The sequence below is a fragment of the Balaenoptera physalus genome (genome assembly GCF_965194825.1).
Source record: "Balaenoptera physalus genome assembly, chromosome: 14".
Lineage (NCBI taxonomy): Eukaryota > Metazoa > Chordata > Mammalia > Artiodactyla > Balaenopteridae > Balaenoptera > Balaenoptera physalus.
The window spans coordinates 14,708,304-14,726,951 of NC_138893.1; the positions used below are offsets into that span (position 1 = coordinate 14,708,304).

The window sequence follows — 18,648 nt, forward strand, 5'->3', positions numbered from 1 at the left end:
AGACACTTGTGCAGAGCGCATGGCGAGGCACCGCGTCTAGAACGTAGAACTGGGAGCGGGAACCTGGCCACCGAAAGCTCCATCCCTCCTTCCCTCCCCTCCCTGTGCGACCTCAGGCAGGTGGTCCCACTCTGCAGCGGCGGCCCGGCTCTCCCACCTGCCGTACGGACCGGGATAATGGCACAATGACAGTAATGTCCAGGACCCCTGGGGAAGGGCTCCAGACACAGAGGGGCGCCTGGGCAGGGGCCTTGGGCCATCTCACCTGCCCCTGCCCAGCAGGCCGGGGCCACCCTGAGCTGCCCTCCCGGACGTGGGCTCTGCAGTCGGGGGCCTCTAGGGACTGGCGTGCGATGTCACCCAGAGAAGAATCTCCCTGCTGACTCCGAAGGAGCCTCCGCTGACTGAATAAAGTGAAAGCACACAAAAGCTGAGTGCAGGCCGGGACATCACCCGGTGTCCGACAGTGTGTGGCTGTGGTCATTGTGGAACAGGCGTGTAAGGCTCGCTGTCACGCCACAGCCAACCCACCGCCCCGACGGCCACAGACGCCTCCGGGGCCAGCGAAGCCCAGAGCAAGCAGCGGGCCCCGCTCCGAGGAGCGCCAGCCCCGCCGGCCAGGACACTGCCCACGGGGCCCCATGGGGTCGGAGCAGGTCCGCCAGGCCCCCGGCCGGCCCTTCGAATGGGGAGCTGCTGGGGCAGCGGCCACGCCGGAGGCTTGTTTGTGCGTGCTGATGAAACACGACTTTCGTAAGAAAAATGTAACGAGCGATCAAGGCTCTTGGCCCCCGAAATGAGAGTCCCTCCGGCACACCCTGACAAGACGCGGAGACGCCCTTCGGAGCTGGGCTTCCTCTTGTTCCCCCAGATCTCCTAAAAATACAATGGAATCTCACGATAACGGCCCTCAAAGCTTCACGCCAAGCTGCTGAGTTTACATTGCGAACTTTCCCTTGGCTTCAACAATGTTTACTCTTCCCAAGTAACAGTGAGGGGCCTGGACGGCATCCCTCTCACAGCCCTCCATCCTGGTGAGCCGCTCTCCTAAGACAACCGACATCCACGCGGACGCGCCACCAGAGCCACCAGCACGGCCCATTACTGAAGTGCCTGCCCGCTGGATGAAATTTCTAAAACACAAAAGAAAAGTAGAGGAAAAACAAAAACAAAACAAAAAACCGGCCCCTCACGAGTTCTGATCTCTGTTTGGGCGGCATTAAAGCCACACATTTAAAAAACTGGTCGAAACAGAGTCCTTTAGTGATCCTTTTCAAGGAAACAAAACAAAACCTTACGACTGTAATTTATAAATTGAGTCAACACAGTCCTGGATGGAAAGGCTGCCAGATAAACCCACCAGGTGTGGGACTTGGACGAAGTTCTCTCCCAGAGAAGGACCCTCGTGGGGTCGTGGTTGATTGAGGCAGCTCTGGTCTCAGGAGCAATACTTCAGTTTTAGACACAAAGATGTTTCAAAACCCTTCATTTTTAATTTCGTGAGAAAAGGGAAAGATGGAACTCTCTAACGATTTAACTTTTGAAACCCGAAGGAAATCTGTTCCTTGACCAAGCGGTTCTCATTTTTAAGGGACTTAATACATAAGTAAATGAAAAGCAACAGTGCTGGCTGACGGGGGAGAGAAGAAAACAAGATAATGTTTCTCCCCCAAGGGTTTATTCGATTTTACTTACATAAACAATTTTAAAGTAAACCAGCTCGAGCTCTCCCCGGCAGACAGAATGATGTTCCATAAACTTCCCGGGCTCCACCCCACTTCTACGCTTCACTTCCCCATCAGACGCAACTCTGGACAAACCAACAGAACACCAGAAAACAGAACACGACACAAAACCCTTCTGAGACAGATTCTGGAAAGGCTTTATCAGGGAGACGACCCTCCCCTCACGACAGCTCTGCTCTAAAAAGGCAGCAGAGCGTCTCTGCCGGGGCCTCGGCACCACGTGAGGTCTGAGCCCCTGCAATGTTGGACTGGACTCCAAGTCAGCCTGGGCTTTAAATTCACTCTCAGTGTTGGATCATCCAGAGCCGGTCCTGGGCCGCTCTCCTCCCTGTCATCTCCCTGGGGGTTGATGCCCCACATCATGGCTTTAAATACCACCTGTGCACTGAGCATTCCCAAACTCACCTCCCCACTAAGGCCTTTCTCCTGACACATTTCCAAACACCTACACAGCAGGTCTGCCTACCTGAGATGCTTAATGCACCTTGGACTTAACGTGTCTGAATTTCACCCTCTGACGTGTCCCCTAGACCTGCTCACCCACAGCTCCTCCGTCTCACGAGGGGCCTCGCCCCGAGCCACCTTCCTTGCCCACCCATCAGCCCATCCTGTGGGCCCTGCCTTCAGGATACGCCCAGGTGTGACCGAGTCCCACCTTCAATGCTGAGTCCCGTTACCTTTTGCCAGGACAGTAACAGCAGCTTCCAAAGGTGAGGGGGGGGAGAAACAAGCCATCTGAAAAGGCACCTTCGAAATTCCCATTGGTTTCATTTGCTTTTAAGTCTTGATAATTTATTTGAAATTTCAAATAACATTAAATGAGGTAGAACATCTTTTTTTTTTTTTTTTTTGACTTCTCAACTGTACTTTCAAGACTAGGATGGGCTACCATCTTTCTAATTTCTAAGAGACTCTAAGAGTTCCTGTATGTCATATCAAGTATTTCACTCACAGCAGGCTTTTCTATGCTTCCTCCTTCACGTAAATATTTTTTCTTGGCACATTATTTGTTATATACTTAGAAAAAGGTAAATAAAGCATAACCCCAAAGTATGGGTTTTTTGTTTGTTTGTTTGCAAGGCTCTGAACCTGATTCCTTGGATCTACCCCAGAGGACAGTGAAGAAGGGGTAGATTGTAACCATGTCACTTTCCAGTCCTGGGAGAACCTGACACGGAAGACTCATCTTGGGGGTTCATCTGATCTCCCTTACTGCTTAAAAATCTCCCTTTCATCCGCCTTTGTTCTTTTATGACTCTTCATATTATTAATGATTTACAGGGCACTCACCATATGCTGGCCACTAGGCTAGGCAATTCACTCACTCAACAAATACTGAGTTTACCAAGTGCTGGGAGGGGGCCGAATAACACGCCCAGATGTAGCCCACCGCTCTAATGAGTACATTCAAATGATCATGTAAATAGGTAAGACACATGCTGTGTAGGCGGTGATAAGGGTCGTGGAGAAGCATCAGGTAGGGAGGGGGCAGGGATGCTGGGGGCCGGGGTCTCACTCCTAGGGCAGGAGATCAAGGGAGGGCCTGGAACAAAATCTCAGGGGAGGAGGAGCCAGCCCTTGGGAACATTTCTTTAACCCTCACGGTAGCCAGACGTCATCATATTACAGCGTCTCATGAAAGACAAAGGCCGCAAGATCAGGAACTGGAGTGTCCCGGATAGACCAAGGTCTGTATGACTCCAAATCCCTTGTTCTTAATTAACCTCCACCTGCACTGCTGTCAGATTTATCACAAGTGAAGACTGAACTCTATAGGGCAAGGCATTTCCATCGGTCTATACCAAGAGAGATACTGCAGAGCCAAAAAATATTGTATTTATATAGGAAGGTCAAACACCTTAACAGCCCTCTATTAGATATGGAGGGGGGTGGGATGGATGCAGAGCAGTAACTTGATCTCCTTAACCTGACGGTCAATAATATTGGTTGTTCTAAAGCTGATACTTTGAAGGCAGGACATGGCCTCAGTTCCAGGCATCAAATTGACTTTGGGGAGATTTTAATTTAGCCCAAATCCAAAAAACGTGGAAGGCAGCCCAGCTGCTACTTTCACACATGCAAATGAACATGAGACAGTAGCTGGAACTAAAATTAAAGCCACCTAAAACACAGCCCACTGCGGGATGAATATTCAAACATCTGTTTGGACAAACTCGTATTTCAAAAACTGAAAAAAAAAAAAAAATATATATATATATAGTTTTGAGGACATTTAAGGGACTTGCAGTGGAGACAGAACCCCGGCCCACGCGTTGGTGAGCCATCAGAAATGACACCCTTTTCTCTCAGCTCTGAGGAAAGGTCACAGCAGGAAAGCAGCCCTTAAACCAGTGAGGTGAAACCCACACCATCTCATGGAGATGAAATTCAAAGCGGTCAATTCCAGTCTCCAGGTACGATTTTTGAGCTAGATTCCGCTAGAACCTGAACCCGCTCCTGAGTTTAGGCCAAGCCCCTCCGAAAAGCCGCGCTGGCCCTTTCTGGCCTTCAGTCACTGCTCCTCTTCACCGGGCAAGTTGGGAACATCGCTCTCTGTGCAGCAAGGACAACCTTCGTGTCCCGCCCCTGAGTTGTGGAGAGCGGCTGGCACAGGCTGGGTGCGGTGGGCCCACGAGCCTGGGGATGAGGGTGGCGGGTACGCGTGCGTCTGGGACCCTCCCCTGACGTGCAGGCGGGCACCGCCCTGCGGCCGTGCACCCAGCTTCAGGACTCTCCCGGAGCCCACGCGGTCCCTGGACCCCTGCGAAGCAACCCCTATTCCAGATGGGTGTTTACCAGTTACCCGTGCTGACTTGAAGCAGCAGCCCGGCACAGGGGCTGAGTAAAGCTGCCTTAAATATAAATTAATGGGTTACAGGGAATATTAAGCAAAGACAATCTTCCGGGCTGGATTCAGAAAAATGATGAGATTCTTAGCATCATGTGCAATATATATGTTTATATATCAATCATATGTTTCACATATTATATCACACACTCACACACACACACACACACACACACACACATCCGGAGTCTGAAAGAACTGTAATTCTACACACTTGTGAGTCTTCTGGGTACACAGAGCTGACTACAACCCCATAAAGCTTGGTAAGAGCAGGGAGAGAGCACCTGTGTGGTTAAGTGGCGCTTACACGGTTGCGAAGTCCCCCTGAAAGCACGAGAGGAGAGGAAAATCCTCTTTCAAGGTGCGCTACTTAACTCAGAAAACAAAGCCGAGCGTTAACACGTGTTCACGTGGAGCTTGGTCCCTCTTGTCTCTCTTCAGCTCACCTGCCCCTCAGTCCCGGGAACTCACACCCAGGGAAATGGGACCCGGCTGGCCCTCTGGGGGACCAGGGCTGCCTGGCACAGCCCGGTCACCGGCCTCCTGCCCAGATGCCTCCAGCTCAGGACTCACCTGGGCTCCCGCCACCCGGGTGCCCTGAACGCGCTGGACTGGAGCAGACTGTCCGAGGGCAGTACTGCCCCCTCACCTCCTGCCACCCCGTCCCCACCCCATCCGCCAGAGCAGGAGAGGCTTGTCTGGCTGGAATCCCGGGACCTGAGTGCAGCGGACGTGGCATCCACGTACCTTTACGTGACGGATGAAGGACTCTAAAAGTAACCAGGTGAGCAGAAAGGCCTAGCGGCACCCAGGGCAACAGCTGCCCTCCAAACGCGCCTCCTTATTTTTTAATACAACAAGACTAACCGTCTAAGGACCCCACTGCGAACAGCCTCCCAATGAAAGATCGTTACCAGCAAGGTTCAGAGGTACAGAGTGGCAGTGAGGGTCATGGTATCACTTTCCTAGTCAGTGGTGACAAATGCACATTTGAGCGTCTGGAGGCCTGAGAACCCCCAGGTCCCCGAGGAATCTAGGGAAGGACGTAGAGAAGAGCCTCCCACCAGCCCCAGCACTCGAAGTGGGGAGATGGTCCCAGGCCCCTGCCTCCGAGTTCTGCTCAGTTTAACATTGACCCTGCGGGGCTGTTTTTTTCCCCTTTCTGCTCTCTAGAACATTCCCAACTAAAGCTTCCCAGTAAGCAAGACTTTAGCGCTTCCTCCCATTGAGCTTGTGAACGATGGAAAGCAATTTTGTGAATGGATTTTAAAAACCACAGGTGACCAGTACAGACGAGGGCGGTCACGCCACTTTCTCTCAGTGACTCTCACGCTCTGACCAGCAGCCTGCAGCCTCTGGACACGCCAGGGGCGTCGGGAAGACTGGAACCCGGGCCCAAGCAGCCCTTTCACATCCTGCGGGTGAAGTCCCATTGCCACGTGCCTCGGAATTCTCCTAGTTTTCCGGCCCCGTAAAGACACGGCACACGCTGTCTTGCAGAGCAACAGAAACAAGGAGCATCCCGGGGGGAAAGTACTCACTGTGAGGCAGGAAGTGGCCAGGGCGGCGCCCGCCGCGGGCTGACACTTACTGGTCGTGCCTGGTGTCGGGGACGGCTCTGTCCATCTGCAGCTTATCGCTCTCCACTTGGTTGAACTTGTTGCGGGCGTAGGGGTCCTGCCCGGAGCGGACCATCGTCCCGCCAACGTAAGCCTCCTGGTTAAAGTCCCGCCATCGCACTTTCCCTGCAAGGAGCAGAGCAGAGGGTGTGGGATGAGGGCACGAGGGAGCAGAGAGCTCGGCCCCAAGGCCACGCGTCAGTGCGACTTCCCGGAACAGCGCCAGGGCTGCCGCTGCCGGCAGTTCTAACCAGCGAACCGCCTGGGAACAGGCAGCACCATGCCTGTAAACCGGCAACCTGAACCGTTACCGTTCGCAGCGTGAAAGTTAAAGCCAAGACTTCAAGTATCTGTCCCGTGAACAGAATTCTCTGCCAGTCAATGTATCCCGGAGAATGGCACCATTGACACTCCGTACAAAAGGAGATAATATGCTCTGCTTGTCCCACCTTTCCAGGGATTACAGTAATGCCAAAAAGCACCTCAGACACGGTGACAAAGATCCTGAACAAATGAAAGTAAGGCATCCCATCGTGTGACATCAGGCGGCACAAAATAAGTGTTTACACAAAAATAACACCCCCAAAGAACAGGACACCAAAACAACCCCGGAGAGACCTCCTCAGAGATACTTCCTGCAGCCACTGCCACATCGACCCCATGACGTGGTACGTGAAGCCTTTTCTGGCACACTGACGTCCTAGGACACACACGCCCTGGCAGCCTCACATCTTAGCACATTCACACCCTGGCACACTCACGTCCTGGCACATACCCCCTGCACAGTCACATCCTTGTACACTCCTATCCTGGGACACACATGCCCTGGAATGCTTACACCCTGGCACACACCCTGATCACATTCACACCCTGGCACACATATCCTGCATGGTCACATCCTTGCACACTCAGTGTCCTAGGACATACGTGGCCTGGAATGCTCACACCCTGGCACATTCACCCTAATCACATTCACACCCTGGCACACATATCCTGCATGGTCACATCCTTGCACACTCAACATCCTAGGACACACGAGGCCTGGAATACTCACACCCTGGCACACTCACCCTGATCACACTCATGTTCTCAGCAGGAGGGGACGGACACCGAGGTAGTCTGGCCTGTCCACACATACGTTCGCCTTGACTCCACTGCCTGGATTAGCTGTTGCGGCTCCAGGACCCAGCACAGGGTTCTCCAAGGACACGCGCTGGCCTGGAAGTTTGTGCCAGGGTGGGGTAGGGGCAGTGCTGGTGCAGCCTGGGATCTGGAGGGAAGGGCACTGCCGGGTGGGGCAAGCCCGGACAAGCCCGGGCGCGAGAAGGCAGAGAGATGAGCAAAGGCACTGATGCGCACAGGGAGAACAGTGGGAGGAAAGATCGGCTCGGGACCAAACAGAGTTGGGACTTGCTGTCCACCCGCCCCGCCCGGGCTGAAATCGCTGTTTACCACCTGCTACCTCTATGATCTTGGGCAAGTTATTCATTCTTTGAAACTAAGTTTCCTAAAAATAAATAAATACATAAAATGAAAAAAGATTTTTCAGGAGGATTTAATGTGCCAATTCAGTAGATGTGCAAACTCAAACCAAATTAAAAAATAAAAAAAAAAAAGGGAAGGAAAAACAGTAACAACAACCCCTGTCCCCTTGAAGTGGTAAAGCTCTAGTGGTCACAGTGCCGTGACGAAACAGAAACAGGAGGCCAAGGGGCGGGCAGCTGGGGGCTGCTCTTCTACAAGGGCTGGTCTGACTGAGAGATGCCCTCACGAGGCAGCGTGGCCCTGTAGCCCTGGGGAAGAGCATAGGGAACAGCAGCACCGAGGCCCCGGGGTGGGGGGGGCAGGGCCCCTTCCGCAGCGCGTCAAATGCTGGGCGTTCGGTTAAGATCAACAGTGAGTTATGACACTAGCATGTGTACCTACATGCGTGCTTGCCCAACACAGGCCCCTCCGCACACCATCAAAAGAATGCCATGTTCCTTTCTCTATTTCAGAGATGAGGAAACTGAGATCCAGTCACCTGCGATTGGTTCCAGGTCGTAAGTAAACTTTCTATCTAAAAGCCCATCCGCTTTCTTGTTACAACTGTCCTGCGAGGTCAAAACCCCCATCTCATCACAGCTGGTTGCCATGGAAATGATGCTCGGGGTCACAGAGGTCCAGCCTCTCAAATAGGAAAGCAATTCCAAAACCCACGAGCTCCCAGGCTACGGGGTGATCCCGTGCCCCTGGTAAATGTCTGGCCACGGGAGCTGGCCCGCGTGCCCGCATTCTCTTCCATCCAAGATGAAATGTTTCCAGCACACGTTTTCCACGCTGACAGCCCTAGAGATACCTGTGGATCAGCCACTCTCCCCACCTTTCTGCCTCCACCCTGGGCTCCAGCACACCAGCCCCTCCTCCTCACCGCATGACCTCACCCCTCACAGGCTACGCGAAGCAGGAGCCTCGGCCGAAATCTACCCCAGCTGCGCCGACCACAGAATCCAAATGAGCTGGCTCCCACTGATTTGTTTAATGGCCTGAAAACTCTTCACTGCAGCAAAGAACTTGGAACTACGTCGCCCCATCCAAGGCCAGAGGAAGGACCATCACCCAAGAGATGCTCGTCTCCAGTTCTGCTTCGTGCGTGGAGAACTGGGGTCAGCAGGAAGAGGGCTGGTCGTCGGGCGTCTGTGTGTGGGGTGGGGGGTAAGGCCTCTGCTGAGCTCCTGGACCTTCAATCTCTTTGTGCCATCAGACCCCCGACCCCTTTCTGCAATAAGGCAGCACAGGGTTTCGTGGATGCCTCATGTCAATCAGCTCTGGGGCTGGGGTTTTCCCTGCCTCGGCCCCAAACCATTGCTGTGTACTAAGTGTCGACTACATGCTGGGTATCTCATTGGTTCCTGCGGGTACAACAGCGAACACAGAGCTGATGCCCACCTGTGGAGGTCACGCTCTGGGAGACTGCGGGGGGCTGCAACAGACAAGAAGATAATGACCATGGTAACAACTGCAGCACTGAAGCCTGAGCTAAGTGCTCAGATGGTGAGACCTGTAGTTCTATGGAAACACCTAACAGAGGAGCCTGGTCTGGACCGAAAGGGGGTGCCGGGAGGTGAGGGGCTCCTGGGGAAGGAGCATCTGAGCTGAGAGCTCAGCAGCCAGCAAAGCAGTGGAGAAGAAGCCCTCTGTGACTTCACAGAAACACATCTTTCTTCAACCTCCAAAGAGGGTGTCACTCCCCCGCCCCCCGAAGAGGCACCCCACAGTGACCCCTGCCCCTATAGACATGACATCCTGTATACAACTCCTGGGGGCCCTGCCTGGCCCGGTGACAGTTAATTTCCCAAGGCACACACCATTTTACTGGAGACAGATTATAAATGGCTTTATAGCTTAGTGATATGTTAGAGCGCAGCAGGGACTTTCAAAAATGTTTGACTATGACATACATCTCACATCGTGGCCCGGACGTCATGCTGTAAACACACACACACCGCTGAAACGAAGGTTTTCCCTTTGTTACGTGTGAACACATAATATTCTATTGTTTTATGTGGGTGTGACTCATAAAACTGGCTCCACACTCTAATGATGGGTCAGACCCACTAGGCTACAGAACCATTATAGAACTCAGTTATTTCTGTATTACACAGAATTGCTAGGGTTGGAGCAGAGTCAGGAAAAAGCAGCGAGAGCAGGCTTCTCAGAGGGAATATATGCCTGGGTCCAACCCCAGGCAGAAAGGGAAGCAGCAAGTCAGAGGCTGGAGAGAAACCATCAAAACCGTAGATATCATGTCTGAATATATGGACTTTTAAAAAACGACACTCATAAGTCATCTTGTATTTTTATCACCTCTTTAAAATCTTAGAAAGAGCATTAGAATAAGAGTTTCCAAAAAATACACGAAAATCTAGTGAAAACGGATTTGGCTAAGCAGAAGCAGTGGATGGAAAACACCCCCCAGGTATGAAACTTCTCATGAGAAGACAGAAGCCAGCTTCAGCACCGAGATGACAGGAAAACAGAACAGGTGCTGAAACAACAGGAGGGGAGAAAGGGACCTTCACCCCGAGGAGGGCTGTGGAAACCGCTCGCTTATTACACGAGGTTCTGAAGGTCTTTACGAGGAGATTCATTTCCAGAAGACGGGCCTTCCTAGACGTGGTCTTTGAAGCTGAAGGAGGGACTGTGTGACCCTGAGTGTTGACACCTCTGGTTCTGCACGAAGGTGAGGCTTCCTGATGGCTCCGTCAGGCTGACACCCCCCGCCCCACTGACAGCCCTCAGGCAGCCTCCCAGCCCCTTCCACAGACACCCGTGGTCGCACAAGTCCGCCCCCTCCACCACCCTTCGAGGCCAAGATCATCCCCCGATGTCCCTGTGGTACCATTTCTCCCAGGGTCAGGAAGGGGCTCCTGGCGGGCAAGGACCAGCCTCCTGCTTTGCCCGCAGCCTGGGCTGATCATGGGGAAGCACATCTCTCGGAAGAAGGTCCGGGTCCCCCAGGTGGTCTCCCGCTGCTGACACCCACACCTGACGACTGCTCTCGAACACGCTGGACGTGGGCCCTAGACCTTCTTCCACTGGTTTACAGGCTTTTTCTAAATGGCGCCCTCTCAAGCCGGCCTCCCGTCCCCTCAGCCAGGAGCCACGGCAGAACCCGGGCCCCAGGGACAGGACCTCTGGCCCTGTGAACGTTAATGACAGAGATCTGATCACCATTCTGGCCAGCCTCGCCCCTCGGCCCTCCACGGGTCAAGGCCTGTGAGCTCTTACTAAACCCTCCCTGACCCACCATCCACGCAGAGCCCAGGAGAAACTGCGACACTAGAAGGCAGGGCTGTTTGGTTTTAATGCACTTACTCCGCTCTGCCAGCTGCCAGCAGCCTCCCAGGGCGGCCACCTCCTCCAGGAAGCCTCCCTGGCGTCCCCAGCTGCAGCCCCTCCCCAGGGCCTTCCTCACACGCTGCTCCATCCCGACAACGGCTTTCTCACACACCTACTGTCGCAGGGCCTCACAGGGTTTACCACCCCTCCATCTAATAACTAACTCAAAATCCTGCCGAGGCTCACCTCTAACTGCTGTTTGCCCTGCTCTGCCAGCACCTTGGCCGCTCAGCGGTCCCCAGGAACCACGTGCCCTGTCTGTATACGGTCCGGACTCGGAGACGCATTCATTTAAAGCATCTGAGGTCTCTTCAGCCGCTCAGCCTTCAAAATTCTCCTAACAGCATCGCTGTAGGCTTTCCAGTCTGGGCATCAAGGTCTAGATGGAGAGGCTGGAGATCAGCTCGGCTTCCTCTGCCTCCTGCCGGGGGGGCTGCATGACGACTCAGCCTGTCGTCCCACCCCCTGCCCCCCCTGCTGCCCCCAAGCACCTCCCTCGCACGGTCACCTGCTCGGGGACAAGCCGCCCCCAGTTCTCCTCCTCCCCGGAGCCGACACGGCTGGAACCCGCCGCACAGCACACGTTTAATGACTGTTTAAAACCACACCCTGCAAAGCCCACGTCCGACCTCGGCATCCCTTCCAGCCTCCGATAGTTCTGTGGACGCTCCCAGAGACCCAGGGCCCCGCGGTCACTCTGGCCTCCTCTTCTGCTCATCTGGTCTCTGATGGGAGCTCCTCACCCAGCGGCCCCGAGCCGTCCAGGTGGGCAGCAGGAAAGGGCGCAGTGCAGCCGCTCCGGCCCTCCAGCCAAGACACACAACGTCCAGAGGCAGGGAGAAGCCGGGGCCCGGGGTAGCCGCCTCTGGGAGAAAAGCGCCAGGACCTGGAGAAAGGTGGGGACGGGGAAGACGGCTTCCTGCCCCTCCTGCCGCTGGGCCCCTCCGCAGGACACACATCTGTCCACTGGCTGCCCCGCCGTCACCACCCGCGGCTCCCTGGCCCAGCAATTTATTCTTTTCTTCCTTTCCCATGTCCGACTTACTTGGCCACTAACATTCTTCCTCTCTCACCCCTGCTGCCCCTCACAAGCCTTTGCACTTACTTTCTGGAACCCAGAGTCTCTTCACTCTCCCCTTATCCACCCACCAGGCCTTGAGTTACATCTGTCTTTCCAGAATCTTTTTCTTCCTATTGGAGTTTTGGGATTTCCCCTTCTGCTCATCTTAACCAGACTGCAGAACAGCACAGCATCCCTGGAGCAGAGGCCAGACGGGAATCACAGCCATGCGTGGTCCACGGAGCCTGCCCGGGGCGCGGAGGTCGGGGGGGGGGGCCCCAGCTCTGTGCCCTGTGGGGTCAGGGCAAGGCCGGCTCACGCAGGGTCCTAAGTGCCACTCAGGACGTCACTGCCAAGGGAAAGCTCGTTCTAGGCTCCTAATAACCAATCCTCCAATTACCTTTTAGGAAAGACGCTTTTATATTCAAGAAACTGCTTGCCTTTGGATGACTTGTTCAATTAACTTTAAAATAAGTTTAAACATTTCCAAACACCATCATCTCTTCCTTAAAATGTTCATTTTTACTAAACCTCGTATTTAAAGAAACAATGATGTAAATCTATGAAGACGAACGTTCAAAGGATTAACCCCACGAAACATATGGAAACACCAAGACACACGTGGTCTTCAGATTAGAGACGGCTCAGGTGGGACAGTCCTTTGGGGGATCAGGGCCCTGCTGACACCGCCCCCCCCCCCGAGGGCAGCCTCGTTGTACACACCCACGGGTGCACGAGGGGAAGGGAGGGCCCTGCTGTTGGGGTCCCTCCAGCCAGGGGACGGGGGCGTCTGGATGCTGTGCTGGGAGCACGGCCACGCTGCACATCTTCACTCAAGTCCTCCCCGGGAAGGACGGCTTAAACAAACTGAAAGCTAGCCTGTGTGAAACAGCGAGCCTCTTCTGGGAAAGGGGCTGAGGAGGGAAACAGAATGAATTCTAAATCAAAGGACGAAGCTCTCCGATTCAGTTTAGACTCTCAGTTGATCTCAGATGGAATGTAATTTTACTATGCTTGAAAGGAAAAAAATTCCTCATATTCTTCCTCTAGAAGGTCATAACGCTACACCAGGAAAGAGAAGACCAGGGCGAGGCCAGGTTTACAAACAAATATATCCATTTCAATAACAAAGACATGTAAATACTACTTTATTATGTGTCACTGGAGAGCTGGTATGACAGGCTAGTTCACCTGTGAGAAACTGTCTCCTGAAATAAGGGATCCTACACGATTCATTTTTAAGGATGAAAAAATAGAAAATTCAAAGGAGTGATTAAAAGCTAGTTAGAAGAAAATAAAAGAAAAAAATCAGACGCTATAGGGTAAATACTCAATTTATTTAAAATTCTTTGTGCTGTCAAAATAACTAAAACCCACCATGAAAGAGTCTGATTTGCATTATGAGATCTACACCTGCCTTGAAATCAAGGAATCTTCCTATACATATTTCTTTTCCAAATTTTAAATAGAAACTCCTCCTTCTCCCTCTATGTGTGATAGTGTCTAAACACAATAAAGTTAGTTTGTTGTACATGGTTTTTCATCCCAAATATTAGTAAAAATATCAAAGTGAACCTACTACGCAGAATTGGGGCTGATACGTGAAAGGCAGGAGGACAGAAAGAGGGCGTCGCTCACCAACGCCCACAGGACAGGTGCTCCGTACAGACCCAACGCAGCACACCATCACCCTGCGAAGTACATGTGACCACTACTGTTTCCATTGTACTAACTGGGCAAGTGAGACTTGGAAGTTAAACTAAAATGATGGAACCATGGGACTTCCCTTGTGGTCCAGTGGTTAAGACTCTGCACTCCCAACGCAGGGGACCCGGGTTCGATCCCTGGTCAGGGAACTAGATCCCACATGCCGCAGCTGAGAGCCTCAACTAAAAAGATCCCTCACATGGCGACGAAGATCCCGTGTGCCACAACTAAGACCCGGTGCAGCCAAATAAATAAATAAATACTAAAAAAAAAAAAAAAAAAAAAAAGATGGAACCACAAATCAAACCCAGGTCTCTCTCTTCCCAAAGCCGTGTTCCTTCCACTGTGGATGCCAGCTCACTCTGAAGTGGGTGGGACTGCAGCCAAGCACCAAAAAGCAGCCTCACAGGGCAGGTCCCATCCCTTCCCCAGGGCACCCGCCCCCGCCCCGCCTCGCCCCGGCCCAGTGCAGTCTGGGTGGAGGGCGTGGGGTCTCTCTCTTGAAGGCGAACATCACGTGCTGCTGGAGGCAGAAGGCCCCAGGGATGCACGTGTGAAAATCTCCCCACTAAACCCCTAACATGAAGCCAGCTGGAGCTGCCGGCCCTGGTTCCTTTCTACAGCAACGCTGCTTCCTGTAACTTCCACTCTCCGGAGTCTCCAATAAAAGGAAAACAACGAGCCTCTCTTCTGTGGCACCTTTTCAAATACTTGGGCATCACGATCCCACGGCGCCCTTCTCGGCCCTCCGTAAAAACACCCATTTATTTTAAGTGCTCCTCATGGGACGCTGTTTCCAGCCTCCTCCCCGTCTGAGTCACCATCATCTGGACCGACTCGAACTCACGAGCATCTCTGAACAGCCTGTGCCCAGAACAGAACGAAATAGTGGACGGGTGGGTGACAGCACAGAGGGCACTGGACGCTACCAGAATTGTTTTGGGCGCTATATTTCTACTAACCCAGCTCAAAATCTTTTAAGAGCTCCACCCCTTTTCCGGCTACCGACCTAAGTCCTCGGTTTTGCTTTCTTACTCATTGGAATGGGGGAAGGACAACAGAAGATTTGTTTTTTGGATTTTTTAAAAATTAATTAATTAATTAATGGCTGCATCGTGTCTTCGTTGCTGCGCGGGCTTTCTCTAGTTGCGGCGAGCGGGGGCTACTCTTTGTTGTGGTGCGTGGGCTTCTCATGGCGGTGGCTTCTCGTTGCGGAGCACGGGCTTAGTTGCTCCACGGCATGTGGGATCTTCCCGGACCAGGGATCGAACCCGTGTCCCCAGCATTGGCAGGCGGATTCTTAACCACCGTGCCACCAGGGAAGTCCACTGCTTGCTTTTGCGATGCTTCTCTCGGGATACTGAGAGGTACTTCTTTTCCTGACAAGGACAGTGTGCAGATCCCGGGGCCTCAGGCGAGGTGGAAGAGTGTTCAACCTTGAGAAGGAAGGAGACACTGACACACGCTACCTACCACACGGAGGAACCCTGAGGACGCTGCACCAGTGGAAACAAGCCAGTCACGGGAGAACAAATACCGTGTGACTCTCCTGTATGCGAGGTGCCCGGAGGACAGCGGGGAAGTAGATGGTGGGCCAGGGGCTGGGGAGGGGAACGGGGAGTCAGTGTTTAATGGGGACAGAGTCTCAGTTTGGGAAGATGAGAAAGTTCTGGAGAGGGATGACGGTGATGGTCGCAGGACAAGGTGAATGTACTTAATGCCACTGAACTGTGCGCTTGAAAATGGTTAAAATGGTAAATTGTATGTTATATATATTTTACCATAATTTTAAAAAAGCACAATGCTGCAACCCACAAAACCCCTCAGAATGTAACAGGGAAGAGCTAAATGGGACTCCACGCTAGATCTGTTTCTTTGACTTTAACCTTTGCTTTTCGTTGCTTTTGTCATTATAATTGTACATAAAGGCCTGCCTCGGGGAACCCTGCCCACCTGTGGATGGCTGCAAGAAAAAAGAAACTAAAACATCCCCTCTCCGAGGCTGGCCATTCCAGGAGATGTTTTGCAAGACTGATGGCCCTTTTACTTTACTTCCTCATCCCCTCCCCCACCTTCTCTGTTCTATAAAAGAAACTGGCATCCAGACCTCGATAAGATGGTTTTTCAGAGACACTAGTCTACCGGTCTTTTCGGTCTGGTCTGCGAATAAAGTCGTATTCCCTGCCTCAATACCTTGTCTCTGATTCACTGGCGAGAAGAGGGAGCCTGCACTCGGTAACAAGAAGGGGGAGAGGTCAGGGGAGCATGCCCCCCCAACCCTGCAGCGTGAGTACTGGAAAATCTGTTTGAGAAAATGGACAGTGGAAATTCTGGCCAATTCTCTTCAAGGTCTTCTAGCTAACCTGAAACATCACTGGTTCAAGTCAAGTTTATCATATGGGCTGAATACACACACAGGTGGCTCACGTCACCTCTCTGCCAACAGCTGGGAAGCAGAAGAGCTAAACGTGGTGAGCTTCAGAGGCAACTCACAGCCGGGATTTAAGACCTGTTCCACACTTCGCCATTCCCATTGCATTCATCTTTACGTGAACGTGAGCAATTTCTGTTTTGAGACATCAACTGTCTTGGGTGATGAAGCAGCAGCGGGTGGGAGAGGGGCGGGGTGAAGACCCAGCCAAGGATGGGAGGGACCTCCCGGAGACCCAAAACCCAATCAGGACTCTCCTTCCTCAACGCTCTCCCTACCTGCTCTCTGAGGCTCACCCCCTCACACGAGGTTCCCAAAGAACATGACGAGAATGACCCTGAGGTTTCATAGAGGCCAGAAGAAAATCTGCTCTCAAAGGCCACGTCTTCTAAGGATGGGAGCTCCCTGGCTCCCTCCACCCACAGCCGTCCTCAAAGCCAGACCTCGGCCCTTCAACCCCTGGCTGGCCTGTTCCTTCACCGGTCCTTCTGCGTCACCGCTACCCTGCCAACTGGTCTCACCAGTCAGATCAGAGATGCTGCAGAGACAAGAGGAGAGGATACAGGAGGGAGAATTACGAGGAGAAACTGATTTTCAGACCCAAGAGCTTTTTTCTGCACCCAGGAAAAAAAAAGATAAAACTCATCTCCATCAGATAGATTTTCAAAAATTAAAAAACTGACAAATAAATACTCTATTTGAAACAACACTTTAAAAATCAGCGTTAAAAAAAAAAATTCAGTGGTTCAAGCTGGAAAACATGATGCTGAATTAGAAACAATAATCACGGAATCTAAGGGCAAACGTCTTCCACCCTGGACCTGCAATGTGGAGCAGATGCTTTTGCTCATAGGGTGAGTGGTTAAAAAAGGTTGGAGGCCATTGCCTGGGGGCGTCACTGCTGTCCTATATCAGGCTCTCCATCTGCCAGTGGATTTCCTGGCCACGCTGGACTGAGTGCTACCTCCTCCCATCCATCCATCTACACATACCAGATACCCAACACCTAGAACACAGGAAGCCGCTGAGTTCCCCAACAGCCTACTCACAGAGTGGAAAGTGCTGTGACCATGGTTCCTTGCAGACCACAGAATTCTGGCTGTGCTCATGATGCTTGGGGAAAATGTATTTCTTAACCACAACAAAATAGTTTCTAAAGGAAAAAAAATCATGTGTATGATGGCTGAGTAAGAAAAAAGGTTTCAACAAAAAAAAGAAGATGAAGTCCTTTAAGGGCAAAATAAAAGGACATGGTGCATTCATCAAAGGTTATTCGTAATAACTTAAAAAAGAGGAAAACCAGTACATTCCTATCTCTTTGAAGATAGGGAAATCAACTGTATAACAGTTAAGGACATGAAAGCCCGGGTCAATGCCACATTGATTTTAACTATGGCGTCTGACTCTTAAGTGGTCACGTCTAGGACATGCCCTGAACATGACTTCTCCCCCACTCCCCACATATGCCTTAAAATTCAAGAGAACACTTGGTTTTGCTAATAGGAGACAACCCACAGGAAATCTCTCATTAATCCACACAGCAGAAGTACATCCTATTATTATAACAAAGAAACGCTTAAGAGCTAACTCTTCCATTCAGATACGCTCCCCACTGCGCGGGTAATGCCTATCACATAGGAAGGAACTGTGGCTCGGGGCTTCGGAGTCGGGGGGAGGGAGGGGGCAGACCTAATGGAGACGTCTAACGCACACACACGCTCCCAAGTCTAGTGCAGGGGGGACACGTGGAGGGTGTGACACAGGAGGGTCTGGACTCCCTGGGCTGACGACGTCCCTCCCCAAAAAGAAACGCTAACAATCAAACTCTCTGTCACCATCAAAGCAAAATTTCATGAACTAATAACTTCCTGGTTCCAATCCTGCATGTAAAGAGTCTGGAAGTCATCCCTCCATCCCGACAAATGAAAAGCTGAACAAGCTGAAAAGTCAAGTCCTCTTAGATCCCTCAGAGAAGTGAGCTCACAGGGCAAACTGCTGCTCCCAGAACTGGGGAGACCAGCAGGTGAATACAGAGGGTCAAAATTTCCAGGGCAGCAAGTTCTGCAGGAGGTAGAGCCGGGGAGGGACCCGAGCTGCAGAGAATGAACCGCTGGAGGCTCACTGTGGGCGAGCCTGACGGGTAAGAACTCCGGGAGGGGGGAGGCCCAGGGACCCCACAGTTCCGTGACCTTTACCCCTTCAGGCCTCCAGTGGCGGGGGGAAGGAGCCGTTCTGAAACAGCGGAAGCACTCCGTCGTTAACAAGGCCAGCCCTCAAGAGAGCTGATCAACCCGGAGGAAGGGGAATGCCCAGCTCCAGGGGGCTCTAACCACCCTGTCTCACCTGAGTGGCAGGAC

General features: G+C 52.4%; 1 protein-coding gene across 2 annotated transcripts in view; it reads right to left on the bottom strand.

Annotated features, from left to right (window-relative positions):
- GALNT2 (polypeptide N-acetylgalactosaminyltransferase 2) overlaps positions 1-18,648 on the bottom strand; it is a 178,872-nt gene that overhangs the window by 57,941 nt on the left and 102,283 nt on the right. For both annotated transcript variants that reach the window (XM_082424020.1, XM_082424019.1), the window contains exon 3: positions 6,185-6,338. In XM_082424020.1, coding sequence (XP_082280146.1) covers positions 6,185-6,338 — 154 coding nt within the window. The remainder of the gene's footprint in view (positions 1-6,184; positions 6,339-18,648) is intronic.